We start from the raw sequence: 22,720 nt of genomic DNA, 5'->3' as shown, positions 1-22,720 counted from the left end.
GCTTGGAGTGACATCTAGCGACTGCCTGGGACAGGCAGGAAAATCTGGGAATAAATTCTAAAAGGATCCCTTTGCTTCAACAGCAAAACCCCAAAGTTATCCCAAATTATTTATGGGAAAATATCAGTTTATTTTCATTTTTGAGCGAAGTTTGAGTTGTCTGTTTGAGGGTGGAATGTTTGAAATTTGGAGGAAAATTGTTTTAAAAAATATTGGAATGCTGAGGATTAAAGATGCCAAGGAAATTAAGGCGGGGGAAATTTCTTTTAAAATAATTTGGTCTCATCCTCACCTGATTTTGCTTCCCAGGCGGAATTTTCCAGGGAAAATAAAGGGTAAAGGTGGATAAAATAATGGGAAAATGGATGTTATTCTGGGAATACTGATTTATTTGTATTTTTTTTTCTGGGAAAATAAAGAGAATACACTGGCAAGAATTATAAATAAATATAATTATAAATAAATATTCACATTACAGGTAATTGATCACGACACAGACAACACTGATGAACCTCAGATGGCAAATGGACGTTTAAGAAACTGGAAGTTGCTGACATCTTGGAAAATTCCTGCTTTGGAATAGGATATTTGGGGGAAAAAATACTCCTTGGTAATCCCTATGCATGCATTACAATAATAATTATTAGAATAATAATTATAATAATTGAGTTCAACATGCTAAAATAATTGAGTTTTTGCAGGATTTTAGTTTTGTTTTAGGAAAAAAAGCCTTGAAAATTTTAAAACAAAAAATCTTCTGAAGATTTTTGATCTTCAGTTATTAATTAATCAAAACAAGAATAACAAAAAAAAATTCCAATGTAACTGATTCCTTTGGTATTCCTAATTCCTAAAATTCCTAATTTTGCTAAGCAAAAAGAAATTGGCACCTTTTTTATTTTCAATTTTTCTGTGCCATTTGTCTCTTCCAGCCAGAGTTGGGAAGGAGGGAATGGAATGGGAATGAAAGTGCAGAGTGCAACAAACACCAAAAAAAACCTCACCAAAAAGACATTTAAAAAATGAAATTTTACATTTCCAAAGTAAAAACTGCTCACACTGCAGAGCTGCAGCTGGCACAGGGCACTGGGGAAATTCTGGAGCAGCTGCCACTGGAAAATGTTGGAATTCCAGGTTTGGAGATAAAGAAATCGTGTCTGAGGCCTGTGTGAGCTCTGAATGTTTTGGTGTAGGCAGGACTGAGGGGAAATCCCCAAATTTTGGACGTGTCACTGATAATTAATACAATTTTAGTTCCTCTACAAGGAATTTTTGGAGAGGGGGAGGGAATTCCCCAACTTTGAGCACCTAAATGTGATTTTTTAGTGTGCTGAAAAGAGAAATAAAAGTTCTCCAAATTCAATTTTTGGGGTGGGGGGAACCTTTTTCTCTTGACTACACAAATTTCACTTCTATACCTCAAATCCCCACCCTTGGGTAAATGGTTTTTGAACTCCTACTGATCAATTTTTGCTCATTTGTATTAAAAATAAACCTAAATTTGGAGCAGCCAGGGAGTTCTTGAGTGAGAGTTGGAGGGAAAATGAGCTCAAAACAACACCTGGAGGTTTTGCAAAGCCAAAAAATCTTCTCCCAAAATAAGAATAAATTTAATTTCTGCCAAAAGTCAGCCACCTCCCTTTGGAGCTGCCAGGTGATTTATGTACATTGCCTTTCAGAGAGCAGAACAAGACAAATGAGCAGATGGAATGATTCCATTCTCTGCTCTCCCTGCAGCCATCCCAGGAAAAGCTGATCCCTGTTCTCACCCTCTGGAATAATCTGGTCCCAGTTTGGGCTCTTCCCTCCGTGCCAAGCTGGCATTTCCTTGCCAAGGAATAAACAGCAGCCTCATTTTATTCTTATCAGCATCAAAACTTAGCACGACCTTTAGCAAATCAGCCTCAGAATCTGTTCCAGCTTTTCATTCCAGTTCCCTCCCCCGCTTTTCTCTACTTTTTGTGTTTTGACACCTTTTATTTGCGTTCAATCCTGGCATTTGACCTTTTGCTGTGCTTTCTGGCACTTGGTTTATTTTATTTTATTTTTTAAGCATCTTTAACCATGCCACGTCAGCAGTTCTCAGGGAGTGTCAGGGTGACAGAATGAGTTGTGCAAAATCTTTTTAAGAGTAATTAACCCCTGACTCCAATTAACTGCTCTTCCCTAAATCCAGCCAGGCCTGCATCCCAAAGCCTTTGGGATTGGTGCCTGAGGGGAATCATCTGTTCCCAATGTTCTGAGGGAGAAACTGAGGCAAGAATTCCATTTTATCAGCTCTTCCCACTCAGTTCTGCTGGAATTATGGATCCACAGCACTGGGCTGGGATTTGGGAAGTCTGTCCTTGGATATGGAGTGGGAGATTCCAAGATTCTGCTCTTCCCTACATCCAGCCATGCCTGCATCCCAAAGCCTTGGGCCTAATGTTCTGAGGGAGAAACTGAGGCAAGAATTCCATTTTAACGGGATTCTCCCCATGTAACAGCAACCAGAGTCCACCATCCTGAGCCTTCCTCCCGAGGCGTTCAGGGGATGCCGTCCTTCCTCTGGCAGCACTGTGAGGGAGGCACTCCCCAGTCGTACATGTAGGAAAGCCTGAGTTTCACCTCCTCCTTACAGAGCTTCCCTTCCTTGGCCAGCGTCTGGTGCTTCTCCAGCATGTCCTCGATGCTCTGCTTGTGAGTCACGATGTATTTGTTGCTGCAGCCGCGCGATTTGTACTCGGTGTCGAAGCGGGGGTCGTGCACTCTCTTCACGTCGATGGGCGCCAGCCACACGCCCAGGGACACGTCCTCGCTCTGCCACAGGTTCAGGTAGTCCCTGCTGAGGCGCAGGTAGCGCACCAGGTCGGCAGAGATCACGTAGCCGCCGCCCAGCGCGTAGGGCAGGTAGTAATCGCACAGCAGCCAGGCGCTCTCCTTCCACTTCCCCCCGGATTTCACCCGCCCGCGGCCCGAGAAGAAGCCCCAGTAGAGACGCCGCGGCTCCTTGGCCCTCAGCTCCTCCACCAGCACGTCCAAGCGCACGAAGGTGTCGTCGTCCGCCTTGAGGGCGAACTGGAAGTCCAGGTGCGCGTCCAGCCACACGTAGGTGGCCAGCACCTTGGCCGTGAGATTCTCGTAGGAGTCGCGCAGCTCGGGCAGCAGCAGCAGGTCGCGGTGGCGGCTCTGCTCCAGCTCCAGGCTCCGCAGCTCCTCGGCGCTCAGCCCCGCCGTGCCCACCACGAAGCGGCTCCAGACGTGGCCGTGAGGCGCCTGCCGCGCCGCCGCCATCCAGGTGCTGCGGATGATGCTGCGCCGCTCGCTGTACTTGGGGCCGCTCATCACCACCACCGCCACGAAGGCGCTGCCCTCAGGGCCGGCCGGGGGCGCGGCGCGGGGCCCCCGGCCGGGCTGGCTGTGCGGGAGCGCGGGGGGCGCGGGCAGCGGGCGCAGCCCCTCGGAGGTGCACTTGGCGAGGTAGAGCAGGATGGCGGCGCAGAGCGAGAGCCCGCCGAGCCCCAGCGCAGTGCGGTGCCGGCTCAGCCGCCGCAGCGCCTTCATGGCCGCGGGGCCCCTCACGGCCGGCGCCACGACCGCCCCGTTTAGGCGGCAGTGGCGGTACGGCCTCCGGGAGTGGACAGGCGTTCTGCGGGAGCGCTCACCGCGCGCCGCTGCCGCGCTGCGGTGGTTTCATGGCTCTCCAGCGCTTTCCGCCTTCTCCTCGGGGAAGTGGCAGTCCCGTCCCTGCTCCTGCCGCCGCTCCGGCGCTTCTCGCACCGGGGCAAGGGGCGGGAGGAAGGGCGGAGGCCGCAGCACCTGACGCGACAGCCGCCATCTTTGAGTAGGGCACGTGAGGCCGAGGAGAAGCCATCTTGGGTTTGGGCACTGTGCCGTCATGGAATGGTAAAAGGTTGGGATGGGCTCAAAGCCCATCCAGCGCCACCCCCCGCCATGGGCAGGGACACCTTCCACTATCCCAGGATGCTCCAAGCCTCAGTGTCCAACCTAGCATTGAGCAATTCCAGGGATGGGCAGTCGCGGCTGGGGCAGGGGTTTGCATTAGATACTATTTAAGGTCCCTTCCGACCCAAACCGTTCTATAATTCAAAGAAAACAACCACACACACAGAGCCAGGAAGCAGCAGGAAACTGACATGTTAACAACCGAGATAATGACGGGACCACCCGGAAAACGCCCCTTTGCCCCCTCTCTGCCGGAAATGGCGGCTGCCCTCACCTAAGATGGCCGCCGCGACTTCCCGCCGCGCGGCGCAGTGAGGAAACTTCCGCCTCCTCCCCGCCTCCCTCCGCCCTGGCAACGCCGGGCTCCGTCAGGGGCCGTGAGGGCCTCAGCGGCGGCCGGACCCGGGCTGAACCTCCTCGCGGCCGGCACGGTGCTCGGGGCAGCGGCCGCTCCCTGCCCACAGCCTCCCGGTGAGTGCGGGCGGCTCCTCCCGCAGCCCCGCGGGACCTGAGGGGTTCTGAGGGCTCTGAGGGCTTTGGGGGATTTTGAGGTTTCTGGGGGCTCTGAAGGGTTTGGGTTCCTTGCTGCGCTCTCTGTTTGATTTGGGATTAATTTTCCCTGGAATTCGGCGGGATGGCCCCTTTGGGTCACTTCCAGGGCAGGACACACGGATTTTATGGCTCTGTGACAGCTCCTCCCCGCCGCTGTTTCCTGGATTTTTCCAGCTCCGCTTTCTCTTGGATCTGCTCCTATTAGTTCCATATATTTATTAATTAACAGGCTTTTTTAATGTCTGACATCAAAAACTCCTCTACTTTTGTGTAGGTTCCTCTAAATTTATTCTTGTATGTATGTATACAAGTGTATGTACATACAAGTGTATACATACACTTGTATATATATATTTTAATATATATACATATATATTAAAGTATACATATAACCATATGTACATATATATGTGTATGAATAAGTTATGTGCATGTATGTATATAAACAAGTTATGTACATATACTTATATGTATGTAAGTTATTAATACTTTGTGTAGGTTATTTTAATTTTTAGATGTTCATTAATGACCTCTTGCTTCAGAGTTTAACTTGCTTTTTCTTCTTTTTTCCTTTTAGTTTGTTTAATCCACAGTGACCTTTTGCTTCAGAATTTAATTTGTTTTTTCTCCTTTTTTTTCTTTTAGACCCCCACATTGATTTCAGCAGTAAATAATAAAAAAGGAAAAACCCCATAAAAATGATGTCAAGACAAGCTTTCCTATGCAGCTTGGGCTCTCTGTACCTCTCCCTCCTGTTCATCTTCCTGCTGATGGACGTTTATGCCAGGCCTGCCAACCACTCTGTGCTGAAGGAGAGGGCAGGGGAGGCCAGGGAGGAGAACGAGATCCTGCCCCCGGACCACCTGAACGGCGTCAAGATGGAGCTGGACGGGCACCTGAACAAGGAGTTCCACCAGGAGGTGTTCCTGGGCAAGGAGCGTGAGGAGTTCGAGGAGGACTCGCAGCCCCGCAGGAACAGGAGGAAGCTCGTGGGCATCTTCTCCAAGTGAGTCTGGCCCGTGTTTGTGCTGCAGGCAGGTGCATCTCGCTCCATGCTCTCACAGGGCTCCTTTATTAATTTCTAATAAAAATAAAGTCTTGGTTTGGGAAGGCAGGAGCCTCCCCTGAAATGGAGAAAATGAGCCCCCTCTGTCACGGACATATTTTATGAAAAATCCTTTTGTTAGGATCTTTTCTCCTGAGAAGCCTCAGAGAAAAAGAAAAACAATAATTATCTGCTGCTGTGGAATGCAACAGGTGCATCTTTGATTGGTCTCATGTGGTTGTTTCTAATTAATGGCCAATCACAGTCAGCTGGCTCAGACTCTCTGGTCAGACACAAGATTTTATTATCATCCTTTTTCCTTTTTCCTTTCCTTTCCTCTTTTCTTTTAGTATAGTTTTAATATATAATTTTCTTTTAATATAATATATATCATAAAATAATAAATCAGCCTTCTGAAACATGGAGTCAAGATTCTCATCTCTTCCCTCATTCTGGGACCCCTGTGAACACCACACCCCCCAACTCTGAATTGTTACAAATTTTAAATTAAAGGGATCTCAGACAACAAAATTTATGGGAGCAGGAAATAACTGTTCTTTAATAGGGAGGAAAATAAAGGATAAAATAAACAATGCAGGAAACTAAAACAACACTGACAGGGTCAGAACACAACCTGACACCCTCTGTCACCTCAAACTTAAGGATGGCCAATGGACAGGAGCCAAAAACTCCTGCCCGGGCAATTTTCTAGAGAAAGAAGAGAACAAAGAAACCATGGGTTTTGTGAGGGAAAGAAGAGAAGAAAGAAACAAATCACTTTTGGGAGGAAAAGAAGAGAACAAAGATAGCGATCACTTTTGTGAGGGAAAGAAGAGAGGAAAGAAACCAATCACTTTTGTGAGAAGAAGAGAACAAAGAAACCAGTCACTCTTGGAAGATGTTTACCAGGGGCAGGAGGCTCTCTTGCACCTGGCTTGGTTTTTCTCTGTAAAAAATTTGCTATTTTGCCTTTTATTAAAACCTTTTTGTTTCCAGCACTGCTACACAAGCCATCCTCCTGATTTTGTGCCTCTAAAGGTTTTAAAATTGGGAATTTAAATTAGTAGCTTCAAAATAGGGGATTTTAATATTTCCAAATTGGAAATATGAATGAATATTTATTAAAATTGGGAATTTTAATGTTTTCAACATTGGAAATTTTGGTTAATATATTCCGAGTTTGGAATTTTAGTGTTTCAAAATTGGGGGTTTAAAATAATATTTTCAAAATTGGAGATTTTAAAACTGGAAATTAAAATTAATATTTCAAAATTGGAAATTTTAGTTAATATTTTAAATTTGATAATTTTAATATTTCAGATTTGGGGTTTTACTTCATATTTTCAAAATCAGGGATTTCCATTCTTATTTTCAAAATTGGGAGTTTTCATATTTCAATATTTGAAATGTTAATCCTTATTTTTTAAATTGAGTATTTTAATTCATATTTCAAAATTGGGAATGTGGATATTTCAAACTTAGATTTTTTGATTAATAATTTCAAAATTCCCAAAATTCAATTTTTTTTTTTTGCTTTGTTTCAGCACTTTCAGACAGCAGGTGGCAGAATTGGCTTTATTTGCATTTTTTAATGAAAACACCTCCAATTACCACAAGGGGGTTAAACTTTCAAAGCTTTATTTGGTGCCAGCTTGCTGTGAATAAATAGAATTTCATTAAAGTAATTATTGAATAAATAATAAATAAATGATAAAAGCATCTCCCTGGTAGAAGTTTTGATATTGAAACTCCCTAAATCTGCATTTTTTGGGGTTGTTTATCTCTTTTTTCACATTTAGTTGACATTTCAAGGCAAATCATATCTTGAATAATTCAAGTTTCAATCAAAACACCTCAGTGATGGCAGCAGATAAAGGCCAGAGGCAAACTGGGGCTTTTGAACTCTGGTTTTTCTTTGAGTTTTCAAAAAAATGATTTTGAGGTGCTTTAAATAGAATTTGAAATGGTAGCAAAATAAAATCTGATTTTTTAAAGTGATATTTTGAATATTTATTTCATGCTTTAAAAAAAACCCTTCAGAAATTTTGATTTATTTTTGGTTTCGAACTGTAATTTTTAAATTAATTTCTTAATGAATTAAGGATTGATCAGATTGGATTTTCCTGATAATTTCAATCAGGACAAATTGAATTCTGCAGCTCCGAATTCAAGAAATTCCAGAAAACTCATGGAGAACAAAGAGATGTGCAGTGTTCAAATGTGTCGAAAAATAAAAATTCAATTACATATGAAAATAAAAGGGCTTGGAAAGAGAAATTGAGAGAGAATTCAAGGTCTGCAAGAAAATTTTTCCAATTCTGAATTTGGAGTGACCCAAAATTCTATCAGGAATTATTTGTGGGAAAACTTCCCTCAAAAACATGATTTAATTTTAAAAAATCACTGAATAATAACCTAAATCTTGCTAAATTTAATTAAATAATTAAATTATTTACTTTAATTCTGAACTGAAGGCTGATCAGCCAATTCTTTCTCACAGAAAATCAAAAATATTCATTTTTCTGTGAATTTTTTCTGAATAAACCAATTTATAAACTAAAACCCAACCAGATCTTTCCCTGCTGAACTCTAAACTGAAATCCTGTTTCTTTTTCCTCCCTAGGGTGGATATAAATAATGATAAAAAAATCAGTGCCAAGGAAATGCAACGTTGGATCATGGAAAAAACAGATGAACATTTCCAGGAGGCCGTGGAGGAGAACAAAATGCACTTCAGAGCTGTGGATCCTGATGGGGATGGTAACATCAACATTTTTTTCCTCAAAAAAAATCACTTTTTAAATCAGTTCTGGTATCTAGAATTTATTTTTGGGTTGAAGTTTAGGTCTGGAATCCCAAATTTGGATTTTTGTGGGAAGGATGTGCTGCAGGCAGCTCTTTCTTTCATAAAGAAATAAAAAAAAAGAAAAAAAAATCTAATTTTTCACCAAATTTTATGGCTAAAAAAACCCCATAAATTAATCAGGAGACAGCTTTTATGTTGCCATTCCTAAAATTCAGTGTGGGGTTGTGGTGTTGGACTAAAAAACTTGAAAATTTTCAGATTTTGAAAGAATGAAATGCAAAATTGATCATTTCAGGCTGAACTGTTCTCAATTCCAGGTCACGTTTCTTGGGATGAATATAAAATTAAATTCTTGGCAAGCAAAGGCTTCAATGAAAAGGAAATTGCAGAGAAAATCAAAAACAACGAGGAGTTGAAAATAGATGAAGAAAGTAAGTGCAGAATTGGGGTTTTGGTATTAAAACCTGGGGGTGAAAAGAGAAATGGGAGGGAAATGTTTGGGTTGTTCTGCTTGAGGAGGAGTTAAATGATAAACCAAAAATTCTGCAGTTTTTAATGTAAAATGTGCTGTGAACATGAGATTTTTTTTTTTTTTGAGGAATCTTCCTGTTTTCCAGCTTAATAAAAAAAAAAAAAAATCTGCTTTTTTTCCACCTGAAATTTGGTGTGAAAATTTTTAGAGGAATCTTCTTGTTTTTCCCTTAAAGAAATATTTTAATTTAGTCTAAAATCCTCAATCAAAAATTAAGTCAAAAGACAGAAATCCTTCCTTCATCCTGACCAGAATCTGCCATGAAAATTACAATTTTTAGGAGGAATCTCCTTCAAGAAAATAATTTAAATTTCCTCTAAAATCCCCCCAAAAACGGAAGTCAGAGGACACAAATCCCACATTGTTCCTGACCAGAGTCTGCCATGAAAATTGCAATTTTAGGAGGAATTTTCCTGTTTTTCCCCTTCAAGCAACATTTCAGTTTCCTGTAAAATCCCCCCTGCACCTTTCCCTTTCCCTGCAGGGCTGAGTAATTTCCAAATTGCTTCGGTGACATTTTCCAGTGCTGCAGAAGCGCCTGAAGTGCAGAAAAAAGGAGCTGAGAATGTGCAGGGAAATCACCTGGGGCTGATTCCAGGAACCCCAGAGCTGCTGAGTCAGCCCTGAGCCTGCACCTGAGCCCCAAAATCTTCTGTAGGAAAGTCAAATTATTCATCCTCCACTTCCTCAGGGGTTTTTTCTCCTCCTCCAAGGACCGTAAAAATGATTTTTTTTGTTTTTTATTTTACATCAAAAGCACCTGGGGGTGTGGAGTTTAAGGCACTTTCTGTAGAAATTCGGATTTCAGGCTTAAATTGTGTTTCAGTTAATTGATGGATATTGGCAGATAATTGGATTGTGGGATGAGATGAAGGAATTCCATGGGATTTTGGTGCTGATTTTTCTGTTCATACACTTCTAATTCAACTTTTCTTGCAGCAAAAATGTGGAATATTGTGATAAAAATCTGCAGGGTTTAGGCTTTAAAAACATCATTGATTAAACAACTGAGAGCTTGAAAGGAAGGGGTTGTGACAGATTAAATCCTAAAACGGATTGGGACAACTGAAATCCTAAAAATGGAGTGTGATAATTGAATACTTAAAAATGGATTGGTACAACTGAAATCCTAACAAATTGGATTGAGGCAACTGAAATTCCTAAAACTAGCTTGTGTCAAATCCTAAAAATGGATGGGGGCAATTCCAAGATTTGGGATGAACTGAAATCCCACAAAGCAATTGTTCTAAATCCTACAAACGGATGAGGGCAGTTGCAGCCTTTGGGATGAGCTGCAATCCCAAACATGCGGGTGCAGGGTTTAGGATGAGCTGCAATCCCAAATGTGCAGGTGCAGCCTTTGATGAGCTGTGATCCCATAGCTGGGCCGGGGCAGGGTTTGGGATGAGTCTTTGGCATCCATCCCTGCCCTGTGGTGCCATTGCAGGGTTTGGGATGAGCTGTGATCCCAGAGCAGGGCAGGGTTTGGGATGAGCTGCAGTCCCAAAGCCGGGTAGGGGCAGGGTTTGGGATGGGCCTCTGGGATGAGCTGCAGTCCCAGAGCCAGGCAGGGTTTGGGATGAGCCTCTGGGCTCCATCCCAGCCCCACGGTGCCGTTGCAGCGCAGGAAGTGCTGGACAACCTGAAGGATCGCTGGTACCAGGCGGACAATCCCCCCCCGGACCTGCTGCTGAGCGAGCAGGAGTTCCTGTCCTTCCTGCACCCCGAGCACAGCCGCGGCATGCTGCACTTCATGGTGCAGGAGATCGTCCGCGACCTCGGTAAGAGGGGATTGCCTGGGAATTCTGTCCTTGGATTCCTGGGTTTATGTGGATATTGGGGCATGCTGCACTTCATGGTGCAGGAGATCGTCCGTGACCTCGGTAAGAGGGGATTGTCTGGGAATTCTGTCCTTGGATTCCATGGATTTTATGTGGATATTGGGGCATGCTGCACTTCATGGTGCAGGAGGTCGTCCATGATTTAGGTAATCCACGATTTCCCGGGAATTCTTCCCATGGATTCCATGAATTCCCATTTTTATGTGTGTTTCGGCAAGGTTTTGCATGGAATAGTCTGGTGGAGTTCATGGATTCCCATTTTTCTGTGGCTATTGAGAGGGGTTTGGTTTTTTCACAGATCAGTAGGAAATACCCATTTTTATAGGAATTAAATGAACATATTGTAAATTTTTGTGCTTTTTAACGGAAGTTAAGTGACTCTGTTATAACGTGTGTGTTTTTCCCAGATCAGGATGGGGATAAGAAGCTGACCCTGTCAGAGTTAAATTAAATGGGAATTAAATGAATATATTTTAAATTTTTGTGTTTTTTAACGGGAATTAAGTGACTCTGTTATAACGTGTGTGTTTTTCCCAGATCAGGACGGGGATAAGAAGCTGACCCTGTCAGAGTTCATCTCCCTGCCCGTGGGCACGGTGGAGAACCAGCAGGCTCAGGACATCGACGATGACTGGGTGAGGGACAGGAGGAAGGAGTTCCAGGAGGTCATCGACGCCAACCACGACGGCATTGTCACCATGGAGGAGCTGGAGGTGAGTCCTCGTCCTTTGCCGGCCAATTATTCCAAAACACAGCTTTAGAAACATCACAAATTCACTTACAGCTCATTTTTTAATTAAAAAATGGAATATTTCCATTTAATTTTAATTTCGTGTTAATTGCATTTTAATTTCATGTTATTTTCAATTTAAAATAATCTGTGGGAACAGCCAAACAAAGCAGGAAAAATGAGAGAATTTAGGTCCTGCAAATTAATAATCCTTTGTTTTTAACAGGAATTTTTTCCTGAGTTTAATTTGCAGAATCCAGAAATGGTCATGGAATGACCCAGAAAAATCTCTGATTTTTTTTGGTAGCATCCTAGAAACCAGGAAAAAAAGTCCCATGAAACCCTTCTTACAGACCTTTCCCTCACTTTGGGCTGGGTGGGAGTTGGGATTTTTGGAGCACCCCCAGGGCTGTGCTCAGGCTGTTTTTCCATGGTTTTTCAGGAATACATGGATCCCATGAACGAGCACAACGCGCTGAACGAGGCGCGGCAGATGATCGCCGTGGCCGACGAGAACCAGAACCACCACCTGGAGCTGGAGGAGATCCTCAAGTACAGCGAGTACTTCACGGGTAGCAAACTCATGGATTACGCCCGCAACGTCCACGAGGAGTTCTGAGCTTCCTCCTCCCCCTTTCCAGAACTTTCTGTTCCACTCCCAACCACCCCCCCCTCCAGAAGAAATCCCAGGATAAAAGGATTCAACCGAGCAGCGGGAATTGGTGGTTGCGAATTTGCGATTTTCCGTCCGTCCCAGCTCCTTGGAGGGGATTTTCCTGCTGGAAGAAATGGTGGGAATTCGTGGGTTCAGGTAGTTTTCCTCCTTGGTTTTGGAGGGGTTGAAGCCAGCTGGAATTCTGGGTGGGAGGATCTTGGAATATTCCCTGGTTTCCTTCAGCTCCTGATGCAGGGCATCCCAAGTAAAACTTGGGTTTTGGGAAGGGAACGGTGATTCCAAGGAATGTTTGTCCTCTACACCCAATTCCATTTGGATGGCTCCTGAAATATTTGTTTTCCTCAGCTGCTGATCCAGGGAATCCCAAATAAAGATTGGATTTTGGGAATTTTGGTGGTTCCAAGGAATGTTTGACCTCCTGGGAATATCCACTCTCAATTCCAGTGTTTTTCTTAACTTCCTGAAGAGTTGTTGAGAATTTAATGGAATTTTTTCAGGGAGCTGTGGGGAAGAACTTATTAAAATGTTACAGAAAACCTTTTCGGAATGAATTTTAAAAAATAAAATAACATTAAGATTAAATTAATATTAAAATGACATTGTTTTGTTGACATTGGCACTGGGAATGGGAGATTATGGCTTTAAAATATCAGATTTTAGTCAAAAATCAAACAATTGGGAAGTTTTTTTTTTTAATTTAAGCTATTGGACAGAGCAGTGGGAGTTCCCATGGAGTTTGATGGCTGCTTAATTAATATTCACTGCTAAAATTAATGAGCTCTATGCTAATTAATGCTGTTAATGAGCTGCTGCTGATGATTTGGGGGAAATTCCAGGCTTTGGGTGAGCTCTTTCCCAAATAAAATTGACTTTTTCCCTCTGCTTCCATCTTTCCTGGGAAAAATCCCTCTTTCAGAAAGAATTCCTGAAAATCTGAGATGTTTTATTTGATTAAATTTATTCTTAATATAATGTAAATACAGGAATTGCTGTCCCTCTTTCCCTTTTCATGCTCTTTATTTGATGTTTTTATTAAATTCCTTGGATAAAAGATTTTATATCCTTTTTGTTTTTATTTTCCATTAAATATTTCTCTCCATGCTTTGGAAATTCTGCTGCTTTTAAGGTTTGTCGGGGGCAGGGTGGGAAATAAGAGGAATAAATTCCATGGATAATCTCTGATAAAATGAGTTTAAACACAAAAATTCCAGTAAAATCATAATTTATTTTACTGATAATTGTAATTTATCTATTAAGAGATTTTGCCAACACCATCCTAATTTAATTTTGGGACAACATGAGCATGGAATCTGTAATTCCCAGTATTTTCTGGAGTCGGTGAATGTAAAGCTGCAATTCCAGGCAGCTGGAACACCTAAAATTGAGATCCTGGGTCCCATTCTAATAGGCTGGAAAATGAAATTCCTTAATTCCCAGTATTTTGTTGATTCAGTGATGCCAGGGAGCTCTCCTAGAACTTAACTGAGCTCCTGGCTCCAACTGCAGCAGTCTGGAAAACGAAATTCCCGAATTCCCGCTATCTCCCCGCCTCAGCCAGGGCATTCCCACAGCGCTCCTCCATCCCTGCTTTTCCGGCCATTCCCATCGGGATTGCCCTCCCTTGAGGGCTCCTTTTACCCCTTAAACCCTTCTCAAGCTCAGCATTTCCTTTTCCTGCCGAAAAACCCCAAACCGGGAGCGGGAAGGGGCGTGGAGAAAAGCGGGAATTTCCCTCAAATGTCCCCGCCCGGAGCTGTTCTCGCTCGCGAGGCTCTCACAGCGCCGTGAGGGGAACGGAGCCGTGAGGGGAAAGGCTCCGTGAGGGAAGAGAAGCTGTGAGGGGAACAGAGACGTCAAGGGAAAGGCGCCGTGAGGGGGAAAGCGCTGTGAGGAAAAGGCACCGTGAGGGGACAGCGCCGTGAGGGGACGGTGCCGGTGCCGTGAGGGAACAGCTCCCTGAGGGAGATGGCGGGAATTGCGCTTCCAAGGATTCCCTGGAATTTTCCCGCTCTCTGCTGGCTCCTGACCGTGCCTATCTCCGGCTCCCTGGGCTTGGAATGTCAGGAGCACCAATACAGCTTCCACGACAAATGCTGCAGCGACTGCGCCCCAGGTGAGTGCCCGCTGCGGGGCCTGGGGTGGGAGAGCCGGGCTTTAGGCGATTATCAAATTTTTTCTTAGTGTAATACCTATTTTTTTAGTGTAATACTTTTTAGACTGATAAAAATAAGTTTTACACCCAAAAAATGGAAAAATCTTTCTTTTTGAGAGTGGTTTTTAACTTTTTTTGATGTTTTTTTGCTTCCTAAATGCCTCAGTCAGGAGCATTTCCTAAACCTTTTTCCCTGGCTCTAGAAGGGATATTTGGGATCCACTGGGACAAAAATTGGAGGCATTTTGCCCAATTTCAGCCCACCCCAGCCCTTCTCGGCCACTCCATTAGATGTTGATTTTTCCTCCTGGCCAAACTTCCAGGGCTTTTTCTCCTTAAAAAACAAAAACTGCCAAATTCTGGGCTCCATTTGATCCCAAAGGATGAAATTTAGGATTTTTCCCCTCACAATCCCAACCAATCCCACTTTGGTCCCAAAGGATTAAATTTAGGATTTTTCCCCTCAGGACCCCACTGACTCCCAATTTTTGGGGTGTTTTTAGGGGAGAGGATGTGGAGTCAGCCGACATGTGTGCTAGTGATACACTGTTTGTTCCCAAAGGATGAAATTCAGGATTTTTCCCCTCAGGATCCTATTGAATGTCAAATTTTGGGTGTTTTTAGGAGAGAGGATGCGGAGCCGCTGCACGGCCTCGGCCGACACTGTGTGCTCGCCGTGCCAGGATGGATATTTCAGCTCCCAGCACCACCACGGCTTCTGCAAAAGCTGCACCATCTGCAACGCCCGTGAGTGCTGGGATTTGGGGAGAAAATCCCATTTTAGGGGGAGAAAAAAATCCCTTTTTTGGGGGGAAAATCGCTTTTTTTATGGGGAAAAAAAGCGCCTTTTTTGGGGAAAAAAATCACATGTTTGGGGCATTTTGGGGGTATAGGGGGAGAAAATCCCTTTTTGGGGATAGAATCCCATTTTGGAGGAATAAATCTCTTTTTGGGTCCTTTTCTGGCTGTTTCCACCTGTTTCCACCAGTTGTGAGGGCCTACCTAAAAACCACTATCCTCAAATGAATGAATCGTTGAATGATTCAGTTGTTAAATTATTAATTACAAATTGTTAAATTGCTGAATTCTGCAGCTTCTAAACCCAATACCCCAAACCCCTGAGGAGTTAATTGTTGCTGTTAATGAAGGAATTAATGAACTTCTGCCTCGGCCAGGGAAGGGCAGTGTGGAGGTGAAGCCGTGCGAGAAAACCTCAGACAGGGTCTGTGCGTGCCAGGCGGGATTCCAGCCTGCCAGGGGCGTTCCTGTGGGAAGGGGTGAGTTGGGGTCTGGAATTCCCTTGGGGAGGGGTGATTGGGATTTGGAATTCCCTTGAGAATAGTTTGGATCTGGAATTCCTTTGGGAATAGTTGGGATTTGAGCCAGCCAGAATTCCCTTGGGAAGCAGGGAGTTGGGGTTTGGAATTCCCTTTGAGAAGGGGTGAGTTGGGATTTGGAATTCCCTTGGGAAGCAGTGAATCCAGGCATGTACCAGCTGGAATTCCCTTTGGAATTCTGGGATGTGCCAGCCTTCCCAAATCCTGCTTCCCATGTGGCAATTACTGGCTGGAATTGTGAGATCCTCCTGGATAATATCCAAAATTAATAATCTTGGATAATTCAGAATTATCCAGTGGATAAAACTGGGAATGCTGCCCCTTCCCTGGATAATCCCTTTTTTCCCCCAGAGTGCTCCCAATGTCCTGAAGGGACTTTCTCCAGAGGAGGGAACGAGAACTGCCGGCCTTGGACCAAGTAGGAATCCTTTTCTGAGGGAAAAAAAATCTCTTTTTGGGGAAAAAAAGTCCTTTTTTGGGGGGAAAAATATCCTTTTCTGGGGGGAAAAAGTTCCTTGTAGGGGGAAAAATGTCTTTTGGGGTGCAAAGTGCCCAGAGCAGCTCTAGGGGTTTCATTTTTTCCAAGAAAAGTCCAAATCCAGAGAAATAAATTGGAATAAACCTGGATCTAAGTGCTCTGAATCCCATCCTTTGGGATTTTTAGGATCCTGAAGGGATTTTTAGGATTTTCCACATTTTTTAAAACCTCTCAGATAGTTTTTTTTTTTTGGCAACAAACAATTCCTGTGCCAGAATCAGCTGGGAAAAAAATACCAGATCATTTTTTATTATTTAATTATTCCTCCCATTCCTTTGGGATGTAGGGATAAAATCCTGAATTTTTAGGGATAAAACACAGATGGGGATTGTGTGGATGGGATTCAGGAATGATTCCCTGTTGGCAAACCCTCTGGAATTCCTTTTCCAGCTGCAGCAGCTTTGGGAGGAGCACGCTCCGGGCTGGCACGGGCACAGAGGATGCCCAGTGCAGCAGCAGCCCTGGCAGCGCCAGCAGCCCCGGCCCACATCCCTCTGCCACGGAATTCCCGGAGCACAGGGACCCCTTGCCCACCGAATTCCCGGAAAATGGGGACCCCTTTCCCACGGAGCGCCCCGAGAACAGCTCCAGGACATCCAGCCCCAGAGGCATCCCTGCGGTTTGTCGGGATCCCGGCGTTCCCGCGGAGCCCGGATGGGGTAAGGACAGGCAGGGAATTCCCTGGAGCTGCTTTCCTGGGGAGGGAATTCCCAATTTCTCTGAATCCATCTCTGCATTTCACACAACATTCCAGGATCCCACATTTCCATCTGAGACCGCTTTCCTGGGGAGGGAATTCCCAATTTCTCTGAATCCTCTTCTGCATTTCACACAGCGTTCCAGGATCCCACATTTCCATCTGAGACTGCATTCCTGGGAAGGGATTTCTCAATTTCTCTGAATCCATCTCTGCATTTCACACAACATTCCAGGATCCCACATTTCCATCTGAGACTGCTTTCCTGGGGAGGGAATTCCCATTTTCTCTGAATCCTCTTCTGTATTTCACACAGCAGTCCAGGATCCCACATTTCCATCTGAGTCTAGTTTCCTGGGAAGGGAATTCCCAATTTTCTCTGAATTCCTTTCTGTATTTCACACAGCATTCCAGGATCCCACTTTTCCAGCTGCTCGTTTTCCATGCAAAGCTGCTTTCCTGGGAAATGAAATCTCATTTTCTCAAAAGCCTTTTCTGTATTTCACACAACTTCCCAGGATTCCCACAACATTCCAGGATTCCACATTTCCCTAGCAGCTGGAGCTCTCCATTCCCAGAGTTCTGGATTCTCCCTCTGGAATCTGGGAACTCCATCCAGAACCAGGAATCTTTCTGGTGTTTTAGGGAATTTTTCCATTCTCATTCCAGGCTCTTTATCCCTGCTCCTGCTGTGCCTGCTCCTGCTGATGGTGAGTGGAATTTCCATCCTGCTCCTGATCATCCAGGCAGCCCAGAAAAAAACCAGGAATGGGCCTGGGAGAAGCACCCAGCACAGTGAGTTCCCTTTTTTATGGGGTAAAAAATCCAGGGAAAAAAAAATTAATCCAGTGAGTTCCCTTTTTTTGTGGGATAAAAAACCAGGACAAACATTATTTAGGGCCCCCTGTTACTAATTTGGGAATTAATAAAAGAATTCTTAATTAGGAATGCAGGGAATTCCAGAGGTTGATCCAGGGTAGGATTAGGAGCTGATTAGGAGCTCATTATCCCAAATTTTCATTCCTTCTCCCTGATTTTCCCTTAATCCCAGAATTCCCTGATTTTAGGCCAGGAATTCTCTTCCTGGCAGGATCCAGAAGCAACTTCCAAGGGTAAAATGGGAATATTTTTTTTTGCTTCCATGGAAATTGAAATGTCTTGAATTCTCCTGTAAACTCGGGAAGATCTGAGCTCTAAAATTTGGATTAAGTGGCAAAATTGAGCTCTAAAATAGGGATTAAGTGGCACAGGTGAGTTTTAAAATTGGGATTAAGTGGCAGAACTGAGCTCTAGGATCAGGATCAGTCCTGTTCTCACCCCTGGAACCATTCCCTGTTTTCCAGAGGAGGGGAGCTGCAGGATTCCCATCCAGGAGGAGCAGATTGATTCCAACTCCAGCCTCATCAAAAACTGACACTGAAATTCCCACCCTGGGCTGTTCCTGCTTTTCTGAGCCCATGGAGCTGAAGGAGCACTGGCACTAATTGGGGTTTGCTTAGTTTGGAGCTCACTTGAGGCTGGTTTAACTCTTTGATTAACTCAAGATCTCCCTTTGGAATTTGGGAGAATTCTTGAGGGAATTTTGTGTGGATATTTTTTCTTTTGGGCAAATCCTTGAGCTCTAAAATCAGGATCAAGTGACAAAGCTGAGCTCTAAAATCAGGATCAAGTCACACTCAATCCACACTTCATGAAATGAATTTTCCCCCTCTAATTGCTTTTCCACAAATTTCGAAAGGAAATTTTGTGGGAGAAAATCCCAAACTCTGGAATGTCTGGGAGGAGCCCAAAGTGTCCTTTTGCTGAATGTGAAATGTTTCCGTAGAAATTCCAGAAAAATGGAATTTTTTATCATTCAGAAATGATTTTCCCTCCAACTGTCAGCAGAAAAAAAACCCAATTAGTCTCAAAAACTCCTCAAAAAATGTGAATTTTAAACCCATATCCCAAAGTATCCCAAAACATCCAGCAGGGAATGGATGCAGGGATCCCAGAGGTGTTTAAATCCATGGATTTGGAAGATTTGGGATATTTTATATGTTATACATATCCAAAGGGGTTTATACAATGTATAGGAAGGTTTGTATCGTGTACAAAGGGGCATTTTGGGGAATAAAACTCTGGAAAAAAAAATCCTGGTGTGTGTTTGGGGAAAATGGGGCAGCCTGGGAAGGGAGGAGGGGACATTGTGGGGAAGGGCTGGGCTGGGGTTTAGGGCAAGGCTGGGATGGATGAGCTGAACTTTGTCATTTGAAAACCCACCTGGAAAATTGTCAAATAATCACATTCCTGAGGGAGAAAAATCCCGTTTTTCTCTGGATAATTATCACGTTTATGAGGAGAAAAAAATCCAATTTTTCCTTGGAAAAGAATGACAAATAATCTCATTCATGAGTAGAAAAAAATCCCATTTTTTCTGGGATAATTGTATTCCTAAGGGGAAAAAAATCTCATTTTTCCCTGGATATTTTACCCTTCAACTTCCAAATAAATCTCCCATATTTCTCCAATTTTGTATAAAAACTGAACCAAACCTAACAACATTTTAACCACCCTGAAAAAAAATCAAAATAAATTCAATTTTCCCCTTCTTGCCAAACCTTCCCACACACAAATTAAACATTTCCCTTCATTTTCCAAGAAGGAATTAATTCCTAATTAATTTTTAATTACCTAGCAGCAATATTTTTTTTTTTAATCCTCCTTTAGATCATAATTATTTTTATCTTCACTTCCTGCTTTGTGGTTTTGCCTTTTTTGGGTCTTCCTGGTGACGATTTTCCATTGCCGTTATCTCCAGATTTTTTTATCTCTTCAATTTTGACTCAATTTTGACTCAATTTGGCCACCAGAGGTGGAAAAAAATCCTCACAGGTGATGCTTGGGGGCCGAACTTGGGATTTTTCCAGGTTTGTATTCCTGAGGGGGAAAAAGCCCATTTTGCCCTGGATAATAATTGTATTTCTGAGGGGAAAAAAATCCCAGTTTTCCTTGAATAACAGCTGTATTCCAGAGGGGAAAATAATCCCATTTTTCCCTGGAAAATACCTGCATTCCTGAGGGAAAAAAATCCCATTTTCCCCTGGATAATAATTGTATTTATGAGGGGAAACAATTTCCATTTTTCCTTGAATAATAATCACAATCCTGAGGGGAAAAAAGTCCCATTTTTCCTGGATAATAATCACATTCTGAGGGGGAAAAAAATCTCATTTTTCCTTGGATAATAATTGCATCCTTGAGGGGAAAAAATCCCACTTTTCCTTTGATAATAATCACAATCCTGAGGGAGAAAAATCCCATATTTCCCTGGATAATAATTGTATTTCTGGGGGATTAAATTCCCATTTTTCCTTGGATAAAAATCCCATTCCTGAGGAGAAAAAAATCCCATTTTTCCTTGGATAAAAATCACATTCTTGAGGAGAAAAGAATCCCATTTTCCCCTGGATAAATATTGCATTTCTGAGGGGAAAAATTCCCCTTTTTCCTGGTATAATAATCACAATCCTAAGGGTAAAAATTCCCATTTTTCCCTGGAAAATAATCACATTCCTGAGGGGGAAAAAAGAATCTCATTTTTCCCTGGATAATAATTTTATTCTGAGGGAAAAAATTCCCATTTTTCCCAAGTCTCCTGGCAGCAACTCCCACATTTCCGAAGCCTTTCCATGTAAATTCCTGCTGATGTCAGGAGCCCTCCAGCCCTTCCCTCTGTCCCTCAGCTCTGACCTTTCTTGGGCTGCCAGACGCCCCCGTCCATGAGGAACATCCTGTTTGGGCCAGGCCTAAAGGGTTTTAATCCCAGCCCAAGGGACACTGACTCCCCCTCGGGGCCCAGGGGAATTTTCCCTCCAAAAATCTGGGAACATCCAGGGATTTTCCACAATGTGGGAACGGAAATTCCACCGTGAGGGGTGAAATTCATGTCAAAGCTGGGCCTTGCTGGGCTTAAGCTGGGCTTAACAGCTCTGAAATTCTCCTGTGAGAGATTTTTTCATGGCAAGGATGAGCTCGGGGTTTCTTTTCTCCCCTAACCAGCAAAAAAATCAGCAGAAAATGAGCGTCAGGAAACCAAAACCGCAGCTGACACCAGCCTGGTGCTGCTGACGTGAGGCCCCAGCACAGGTTTCCTATTTTTGGGGTGATTGTTCATTTTTTTGGGGTGGTTTCCTTTATTTTGGGGTTGTTTTCTTTGTTTTGGGGGTGGTTTCCTTTATTTTGGGGTGGTTTTCTTTGTTTCGGGGTAATTTCCTTTTGTTTTCTCCCAAGTCTCATCATTTGGGTGGCTCAGCAAAGAGGAGGCTCCAGGAAGAGGGGAAGTGGGGTGATGTGGGCACAGGAGAATTCCCAGGAATTCTTGGCGTTGGAAAAGCGCTGTAGGGTCAGAGGGATCCTCACCCTGAGTGCCTGAGTCCAGAAATTCCCCGGAAACCTCTAGGGATGGGAATCCTACCCTTTTCCATGAGGAAATCCCAATCCCTGGCACAATTTGAGGTCATTTCCCCTCATCCTATCCCAAAACCCGACCCCCTTCTGGCTGCAACCCCAAATTCCTCAGAAATCCCTTGAGGAATATCCATGAGGATATTCCCAAATTCTCATGGACAGAGCTCCAGGAATCCTTGGATTTTCCCCAAATCCCATCCTTGGGGGTTTGGGACCGCCAGGGTGTAGAAAATGGATTAAATCTAGGACATTTGTCCCTCTTTTCCATCCCGGTTTGGAATTTAGGGTTGGAATTTGCCCTGATCCCCAGAGAGGGGAATTTTTTTTCCCAGAGGAAGGCAGGGCTGTGATCAGTGGGGTTTTGGGGAAGGATTTTTAGGGGTTTTGATGGATTTGGGGTGAGGATTTCACTCCAGCTTTCTGGGAATGTCAGATTTTCTAGGATTTTCTCTGTGGAGTCCCCAAACTTGCAGCCCAAAGAGGGGGAATCTTCCCATGGAGTGTGTTGAGTTTTTGGGAAGGATCCAGGCATTTTGATGGATTTGGGGTGAGGATTTCTGGGAATGTCACTGTATCTTTCTGTCCGATTTTTTAGGATTTTCCCCATGGAGACCCCGAATTTTCAGCCCAAGGAGAGGAACCTTTCTGTGGGAAGGGTTTATCTGGGGAGGGAAGCGAGCTGTGCTGTGCTGTGCTGTGCGTGTGGGGCGCGGGCAGGGCGAGGACGGAGGGGAAATGTCAGCAGCCAGAGGTGGAGCTGCCGAGAAAACCCCGCAGGCGAGGAGGGAGATGATGGGGCCGATAAATCCGATCATCAATCCGATAAATCCGATAAATACAAAAGGTCAGCGCTGCCTCCGAGCTCTGGGAGCAGCTCTGCCTCGGATGTGAGCGGAAAGTTCCGTCACCTGACGGGGCCAGGTGCCTCAAAGGGCAAAACCAGACAAAGAGCAGAGAAAAAATCCCCAAGGGGTTTAAAAAAAAGAGAAATAAAGAATTAAATTGGTGGGTTTGGTGTGAGAAACGGCAGCTGGGAGGGGAAGGGGTGGGGTGGGTTTAGGGAATGGCTGGGTTGGGAAGGAGGGAAAGGTTGGAATGGGTTTTATGGAAAGGTTGGGATGGGTTTTAGGGATGGATGGATGGATGGATGGATGGATGGATGGATGGATGGATGGACGGATGAATGGATGGATGGATGGACGGATGATGGATGGATGGATGGATGGATGGATGGATGGATGGATGGATGGATGGACGGATGAATGGATGGATGGATGGACGGATGAATGGATGGATGGATGGACGGATGATGGATGGATGGATGGATGGATGGATGGATGGATGATGGATGGATGGATGGACGGATGATGGATGGATGGATGGATGGATGGATGGATGGACGGATGATGGATGGATGGAA

The 22,720-nt window shown here is 44.1% G+C and overlaps 3 protein-coding genes across 3 annotated transcripts; 2 read left to right on the top strand and 1 right to left on the bottom strand.

The window, feature by feature from the left end:
- Positions 1 to 448: 448 nt before the first annotated feature.
- On the bottom strand, positions 449 to 3,700 carry B3GALT6 (beta-1,3-galactosyltransferase 6). Its single transcript, XM_058818813.1, has one exon. It carries the CDS (start codon positions 3,541 to 3,543, stop codon positions 2,527 to 2,529), a length of 1,017 nt encoding a protein of 338 aa, XP_058674796.1. The 5' UTR covers positions 3,544 to 3,700; the 3' UTR covers positions 449 to 2,526.
- A 485-nt stretch (positions 3,701 to 4,185) lies between these two features.
- SDF4 (stromal cell derived factor 4) lies at positions 4,186 to 13,178 on the top strand. The gene is made up of 7 exons (XM_058818674.1): positions 4,186 to 4,416; positions 5,143 to 5,503; positions 8,166 to 8,302; positions 8,666 to 8,779; positions 10,503 to 10,661; positions 11,259 to 11,434; positions 11,894 to 13,178. The coding sequence occupies exons 2-7, from the start codon at positions 5,196 to 5,198 to the stop codon at positions 12,068 to 12,070; spliced, it is 1,071 nt and encodes a 356-aa protein (XP_058674657.1). The 5' UTR covers positions 4,186 to 4,416; positions 5,143 to 5,195; the 3' UTR covers positions 12,071 to 13,178.
- Positions 13,179 to 14,092: 914 nt separating this feature from the next.
- TNFRSF4 (TNF receptor superfamily member 4) lies at positions 14,093 to 20,966 on the top strand. Its single transcript, XM_058818902.1, has 7 exons — positions 14,093 to 14,240; positions 14,904 to 15,026; positions 15,455 to 15,556; positions 15,968 to 16,034; positions 16,545 to 16,813; positions 17,521 to 17,646; positions 20,893 to 20,966. Exons 1-7 carry the CDS (start codon positions 14,093 to 14,095, stop codon positions 20,964 to 20,966), a joined length of 909 nt encoding a protein of 302 aa, XP_058674885.1.
- The last annotated feature ends 1,754 nt before the right edge of the window (positions 20,967 to 22,720 follow it).

The sequence above is a fragment of the Ammospiza caudacuta genome, chromosome 22 (assembly GCF_027887145.1).
Source record: "Ammospiza caudacuta isolate bAmmCau1 chromosome 22, bAmmCau1.pri, whole genome shotgun sequence".
NCBI classification, from domain to species: Eukaryota; Metazoa; Chordata; class Aves; order Passeriformes; family Passerellidae; genus Ammospiza; species Ammospiza caudacuta.
The sequence above is the reverse complement of the archived record's forward strand: the minus strand, read 5'-3'. Positions and strand labels throughout refer to the sequence as shown.

Excerpts from the sequence above, each read along its gene's own strand:
- SDF4 (XM_058818674.1), top strand. The coding sequence starts at position 5,196 with ATGATGTCAAGACAAGCTTTCCTATGCAGCTTGGGCTCTCTGTACCTC. Across the intron at positions 5,504-8,165 it reads CTCGTGGGCATCTTCTCCAA|GGTGGATATAAATAATGATA; the intron begins GTGAGTCTGGCC and ends TTTCCTCCCTAG. Across the intron at positions 8,780-10,502 it reads GTTGAAAATAGATGAAGAAA|CGCAGGAAGTGCTGGACAAC; the intron begins GTAAGTGCAGAA and ends GTGCCGTTGCAG.
- TNFRSF4 (XM_058818902.1), top strand. The coding sequence starts at position 14,093 with ATGGCGGGAATTGCGCTTCCAAGGATTCCCTGGAATTTTCCCGCTCTC. Across the intron at positions 16,814-17,520 it reads TCCCGCGGAGCCCGGATGGG|GCTCTTTATCCCTGCTCCTG; the intron begins GTAAGGACAGGC and ends TTCTCATTCCAG. Across the intron at positions 17,647-20,892 it reads TGGGAGAAGCACCCAGCACA|CAAAAAAATCAGCAGAAAAT; the intron begins GTGAGTTCCCTT and ends TCCCCTAACCAG.
- B3GALT6 (XM_058818813.1), bottom strand. The coding sequence starts at position 3,543 with ATGAAGGCGCTGCGGCGGCTGAGCCGGCACCGCACTGCGCTGGGGCTC.